General features: G+C 40.2%; 1 gene segment (V, D, J or C); it reads left to right on the top strand.

Moving 5' to 3' along the window:
• Positions 1 to 4,683: 4,683 nt before the first annotated feature.
• LOC140993940 (Ig kappa-b4 chain C region-like) lies at positions 4,684 to 6,250 on the top strand. The segment is given in 2 exon segments: positions 4,684 to 4,712; positions 5,777 to 6,250. A coding segment is annotated over 1 exon segment (264 nt).
• The last annotated feature ends 884 nt before the right edge of the window (positions 6,251 to 7,134 follow it).

Raw genomic sequence — 7,134 nt, 5'->3', positions numbered from 1 at the left:
GCAACTTTCATGAGATTATTTTATCATGCTTGCATCACCTCTTAGCTTCACCATGGTTTATATATACATATTTAGAAATATGAGCGAGATGGATAAGTGCAAAGTCACAATAAAAGTGTGTAACATTTCAGATAATTCAAACATTTGTCTTTAAATCAGCAATGATTTGATGGATATCATTATTTAGACAGAGCCCTTATTCTGCTTAACATGTAAAGGTTTAAAATTGGTGCGTGAATAAAATCAAGGAAATCTTTTTAATTTGTTGTTGTTTTTAATGTTTTTTTATGTGTCTGAGATAATTTGGAAATACAACGTGATCATGTCTTCTCTTTGTAGTGATATGAAAAAGGTGGGCAATAAAGGATGAGTGGAGGTCATGTTGAAATTACCTCTGAAGTGGTTATGACAATGTGACAATGTGAAAGCTACAAGAATCATCAGCTGGCTCTGCAGCTCCTCTATGCTTTATGGAGCTTCATAGTGAGTTTCAGCTCACTGTTTGTTTGAAGCTGTTGGAGATCAAAGAAAGAGCTAAACAAAAAGTGAACATTATTCTTACCTCCTTGAGGTAGACACAAGCATTTCTCCAAACTAATAAAAGTGTTGCAGTTAGAAAAGCAACTGTTTGCCAAAAAGTTCATATAATCTACTGAGAAGATGATGATGTGTTCACAACATGTTTCTGCAGCCCCAAAGTGGCCAAAAATGTATCGTAGGATGAATTGGCTGGTCAAGAGGGAAAGACAAAATAAAACATTATTTCTCTAGACTGAAATTGTGAAATATAGTATAGAGGGTGTTTTATGCTCTCCAGATTGTAAAGCCAGGTGAGGTTAAGTTATGATTTGTGATATTGGGCTTTATAAAGAAAAAGTACATGACTGAAATGAATGTATCACAATGAAAACAGTTTAAAAATCATTGGGAAAATAGAATAGCATGTCATCAGCGTACGTAGTATGACATTATGGCTATCTTAAACAACTTTTTCCATTGTTTTTTAAATAAATGTTCAAATTCACTTGCTTTTGTAAAATCTCAGGCAGAAGGATAAAAGACAAAGATGACAGACAGACCACTAATAAGTTTCTATACAAAACAACAAACAAAAACAACAACAAATGTGAGTTCTTTCTTGCAGACTTGAAATGAGTTTAAATTTTAAAATATTGAACTTAAAGGGACTTGGGGCAGGATCAAGAAATAAGACTCAATAGTGACTCGCCGGCCGTTGCGGCCGTTAGTGTAACTGCAGCCATCAGCCGAGCCGCGTGGGAGCGCACACAAGCTCTTCACAACAGTGCAGCTGATGCGTCTCATCCCTGTTCGTCAGACGCTTGGTCAGGTGCCTTAATGTGATGCCAGACTGTTTTGTATTTTCCAAGTCAATGTTATGACTGTAACTGAAAGTTGTTCAATAAAGTTTTTATAAAAAAAAAAAAAAAAGCTTGGTCAAGTGCCCCTGCGTCGATACCTGACGCAGGAGACTTCCCCCCTTTGCGTTGGTCTTATCCGCTACACATGAAGCAGCCGGGAAGCTGCTGCTGTGTGTAGCGACACACAAGCGCAGCGATTTACAGTCACGGTTGATGCAGTCTGAAGGCACAGGCGAAAGCAAAGACGGCTTATCGGGCGACAGAGAGATCGTCTCTGATACGGGATCGCTGTGTGTTAGCGGCTAATGTTGCTACACAGACACAAACAAACCGTTAGCCTGTGGCTACATCCAGCTGCTAACGTCACCTCCCGGATAACAGGTTGGGCTTTCGGTCCCGTATATAAAGGGACATATTTCTAAGTATTCGGTTTCAGACTAAAGGACCGTGGAAAATGCGCAGTCTGTAACTATTCAGTGTTACACAGCGGTGGACTAAGTTACATGTTAGCAGCTAACGCTACTTTGCACGTTAGGTCACTCCGAGACCTCGGTGATCTCATATGATTTTCAAATCAAGCTCTAAACAGACCTGTGATGTTTTCTTACCTGGTTACTAGGAAATGAGCCATGTCAGCATCTGTTTTCAGTCCCAATTCAAGTTGAAGCTGCCTCCATGAGTCCAACACGTAGCCGATGTGTATTCAGGTGCCAGCCCGGCTTTGCTCGTAATTTTGTTTCACTCACAACATGCCGCTGTTAAAACCTTTGTTTTCCTCTTAGTATGACTTTTTAGTGGACTTTGTGTGATGGTGGGTCGTTTGCTGGCTGTAGCAGAATCCATTACTACCCAGACACTAGTTTGGGTCCGCTGCGTTTGTTTACTTCCCGTATCCAAGTCGAAAGCCGGACGAGGACGCGCATTCAGTGTCATCCGACGTCACGTCCGCAGGACTGCGCGGGAAATTCGGGCCCGAATTGCAGTACATTTTGCAGCACACAGCCTGTTCAGGGCAATGGAGAGATGCGAGGGTGGGCTCATTCTTTTTGGTTTTGAACGCTTCATCACCCATTAGCATTAAAAATCTTAAAATGCATGTTTATAATTTCACAGATCCTGCCCCAAGTTCCTTGAACTTAAAGAGACATGCAGCAATGATGAAGAAAATATCAGGATCCAACTTAACTCTTTAACTGAATATATAAAGCTTGATATACTGTAGATTTAATGATGCAGTTCCACACTGTGTATTTTACTTGGATATATATTAAAAATAATCTCACAAAACTCCGAAAAAACTATTCTGAAGAAGAAAAGTACTGATGCATTATCTTCTATATAAGTTTACCTGTTGAATGAGTTGACATCAAACTCAGGGTGGGTTAAATATTTCAATGCTTCCTTAAAAGAAATTAAAATATATTGTTTTAATATGGTTACAATGGTCAGTGTAATATGTTAGAATTAGATGATGTCAGAACGTGTATTATAGTCTTATATTGTATTTCAGTTTTCTGCAGTTGTTAATTCAGATCAGTTCCTTTTTAGCTGCAGGAGGTTTTTGTACAACGTTGTATCACTGTGTGAACGGGCGGCTGTAATCCTGCTGACAGTAGTATACTCCTGCATCTTCAGTCTTAACTCAAGTGATGGTCAGAGTGAAGTCGGTCCCAGACTGACTCCCACCGAAACGATCTGAAACGCCAGACTGACGGGATCCAGCATTATAAATGAGGAGTTTGGGAGCTTCTCCGGCTTTCTGAAGATACCACTGCACGTCATCAGTAACACCTGAACTGGCTTTACATCTGATAGAAACAGTCTGTCCTGGAGCAACAGACTGAGCTCCAGGAGTCTGAGTCAGGATGATTTCTCCTGATGAATCTGGAAAACATGAAAAAGAGGAGAAGGGTTATTGAGACAAATCCAGATTTGTTCATAATGATGATGTAATTTACACTTGAGTGGTTTGATTAACTGCATATAGTTGAAATGGCTGCAATCCAGAATGAAGCTGAGGTCAAAGATCATGACCAAGACTTTTGTCATTACCTGTCCCAGGTTGGCCCCTCTGGAGTATTTAGCAAATGAGACATGAATGTGGAATTATAATGTGACCTGGAGGTGTGTGTGTGTGTGTGTGTGTGTGTGTGTGTGTGTGTGTGTGTGTGTCCTCAGTGAAGTGTATCAGTCTCTGCAGTAGCTTCCAGCTGCAGCAGTCAGTTCAGTTTCTGTTCAGTCTGACTGAGGGAGGTTTTTGTACGACGGTTTTTCACTGTGTGAACACCCACTGACTGTTGATGACATGTGCACTCTGACAGTAGTAAACTGCTGCATCTTCAGCCTGAACTCCACTGATGGTCAGAGTGAAGGCAGAGTTTGATCCACTGCCTGTAAAACGACCTGGAATCCCTGATGCTCGAGTGCTAGCCAAGTAAATGAGGAGTTTAGGAGTTTCTCCATCTCTCTGTTGGTACCAGGCTAAAAAGTTATTATTATAAACATCCTGACTGGTCCGACAGTTGATGGTGACAGAGCCTCCCAGAGCAGAGCTCACTGCTCCAGGTTGAGTCACTGTGACCTGACCTCTGGACTCTGAGGACACAGAGACAAAAACATAAAGCAGTGTCGTCATGGTCTTGTCGGCTTCATTTCAGAGGGACGGATGTTCATAGAGGAGAGGAGTTTGATTCTCTGGACTTTACCTGTGAAGCAGCAGCAGAGGAGAGTCCAGATGAGGACGCAGATCAAAGTCATGTTTTTGATGAGGAGGATTTCTGTGTCTTCTGTTGTCATGAAGGACAGCTGTCAGTCATCCAGTGTTCAACTCTCAGGACTATAAACTCTCCCAGAGCACTGGAGCATGGTGCTGCTGATGCAAAGTGGCTCTCTATGGAAATGCTCTGACTGACTCCAACAGGGACTTGGATTACTCTCATCATGCTGTTTATCAATGGATCAATCACTTAAAGTATTGATTAGGATATTTTCAATGTCAATTTTATACAAGTTTGGCTTCATGTGCCTTGAAAAATTTGTATTTCACAATGTCGTCTGTCTTGATTAAATTAAATGAAGAGTAAATGAAGTTTCATTAAAAATGAACATATATCCAATAAAAACATACATTGTGTAAATCTGTGGCTCTGTGTTATCATCACTTTTCATATCAGCTGATAATATTTTACAATCAGAGACAAATTTTGTTGAGTTTGTTTGTGTCAAAGTCAGAGAGCCGTGTCTCTCTACAGTCAGAGGTTTTTGTACGGCGGCTCAATGAGTTTGTATCACTGTGGTACACGTTCGGTGGAGGAACCAGACTGAATGTTGGAAGTAAGTCAAATGTTTTATTGTTTTTGTTGTTTCAGGAGCGATTTTTTTCTTTTTTTCTTCATATTACAAGGAAAATAGTCATTTTTTCATGTTAATGTTTAATTTTTGCACAAATATTTGTCAGTAAGAGACAAAGTTTGCTTCAGAAATATGAATTCAAAAACTTATTGCAATCAATATAAAATATTAAGACAGTAGTTACATCTTTATTTTCAACTTTAATAGTAAAGTTGCATCTTGAGGGCTTGTAGGTTTAGTTCAGTGTGTCAAAGTCAGAGAGCCGTGTCTCTCTACAGTCAGAGGTTTTTGTACGGCGGCTCAATGAGTTTGTATCACTGTGGTGGACTTTTGGTGGAGGAACCAGACTGAATGTTGGAAGTAAGTTTCTGTACAAATATTAGATAATATACTGTGAAGTCATTTTTAATGTCATGTTTTGGATGTTTGAGGTAGATAAATATATCTTGTTTTAATTCCAACACTTTTAGTATACATGTTTTAATTCTCCTCCTTTATCATGGAGGCTAACTCAGAGCAGCTTTACTAAACATTTCTTTACACATTCCTGTCAAAGTGATATTTAAACAGCCTGAAGTGTAGAAAAGATTAAACTGTAAACCTGTTTTACAAATGTTTTGCAAGACGAGGTATAATTTTTCACCTCAATGATAGCAGTGTTCAAAACGCTCCTCTTGTCCAACATTTGATTGCAGTCGGTTGATTTTCTGTATTTGTGTATGTGTCCACTAAATATTTTAAAGTCACATATAGTTCAGGTTTTGGCTGATTGTGATGAGAAAGTTTGATCTCTTTTATTTCCAGTGTAGTTTGATATATTTCAGCTCATTCTGTTTGATGATTCTCTCTGTGCTGATATGCATGAGAGGCTTCTTGAAGGGAAGTGAAACAATGTGTGAGTGAGTGACTGGTGGAGCAGAAAAACCATCTGACAGAAACTCCTTAAAGGACTAAATCAACTCTCACACAGTGAAGGTGTCCGAGTGTCTGCTGGTTGATTGACAGCTGTGTGGTCCCTGTCCTCTAAACTGATTGGTGTCTCCTAGGTGATGTCCATCCCACCCTGACGGTGCTGCCCCCCTCCGGTGAGGAGCTGCAGCAGGGGACGGCCACGCTCATGTGTCTGGCCAACAAGGGCTTCCCCTCAGACTGGAGTCTGTCCTGGAAGGTGGACGGCAGCAGCAGCAGCAGCAGCAGCAGCTGGGAGGAGAGCAGGAGCCCCGGGGTGCTGGAGAAGGACGGCCGCTACAGCTGGAGCAGCACCCTGAGGCTCCCTGCAGACCAGTGGAGGAAGGTGGGCTCTGTGACCTGTGAGGCCACCCAGGGCTCCCAGACTCCAGTCTCAGAGACACTGAGGAGAGACCAGTGTTCCCAGTCCTGACCTGACTCACTGGGACTCTGCTGCTGGTTTTACTCTCATACTGCTCTCAGTCTGCAACACTGTCTCTATTTCTTTTGCTTCATTTCATCCTTTGTTGATACTTTTAAGATTTGAAATGAATAAAGATTTCATCAAATCAGCAACTTTCATGAGATTATTTTATCATGCTTGCATCACCTCTTAGCTTCACCATGGTTAATATATACATATTTAGAAACATGAGCGAGATGGATAAGTGCAAAATCACAATAAAAGTGTGTAACATTTCAGACAATTCGAACATTTGTCTTTAAATCAGCAATGATTTGATGGACATCATTATTTAGACAAAGCCCTTATTCTGCTTAACATGTAAAGGTTTAAAATTGGTGCAAGAATAAAATCAAGGGAATCTTTTATTTGTTGTTTTTTTCATGTTTTTTATGTGTCTAAGATAATTTGGAAATACAACATGATCATGTTTTCTCTTTGTAGTGGTAGAGGTGGGCAATAAAGGATGAGTGGAGATCAAGTTGAAATTACCTCTGAAGTGGTTATGACAATGTGACGTGAATCCTACAAGAATCATCAGCTGGCTCTGCAGCTCCTCTATGCTTTATGGAGCTTCATAGTGAGTTTCAGCTCACTGTTTCTTTGAAGCTGTTGGAGATCAAAGAAAGAGCTAAACAAAAAGTGAACATTATACTTACCTCCTTGAGGTAGACGCAAACATTTCTCCAAACTAATGAAAGTGTTGTAGTTGGAAAAGCAGCTGTTTGCCAAAAAGTTCATATAATCTATTTAGAAGCTGATGATGTGTTTACAACATGTTTCTGCAGCCCCAAAGTGGCCAAAAATGTATCGTAGGATGAATTGGCTGGTCAAGAGGGAAAGACAAAATAAAACATTATTTCTCTAGACTGAAATTGTGAAATATAGTATAGAGGGTGTTTTATGCTCTCCAGATTGTAAAGCCAGGTGAGGTTAAGTTATGATTTGTGATATTGGGCTTTATAAAGAAAAATTACATGACTGAAATGAATG

The sequence above is a fragment of the Pagrus major genome, chromosome 3, assembly GCF_040436345.1.
Source record: "Pagrus major chromosome 3, Pma_NU_1.0".
NCBI lineage: Eukaryota > Metazoa > Chordata > Actinopteri > Spariformes > Sparidae > Pagrus > Pagrus major.
Note: the sequence above shows the minus strand (reverse complement) of the source record. Positions and strands in the feature narration are given on the sequence as shown.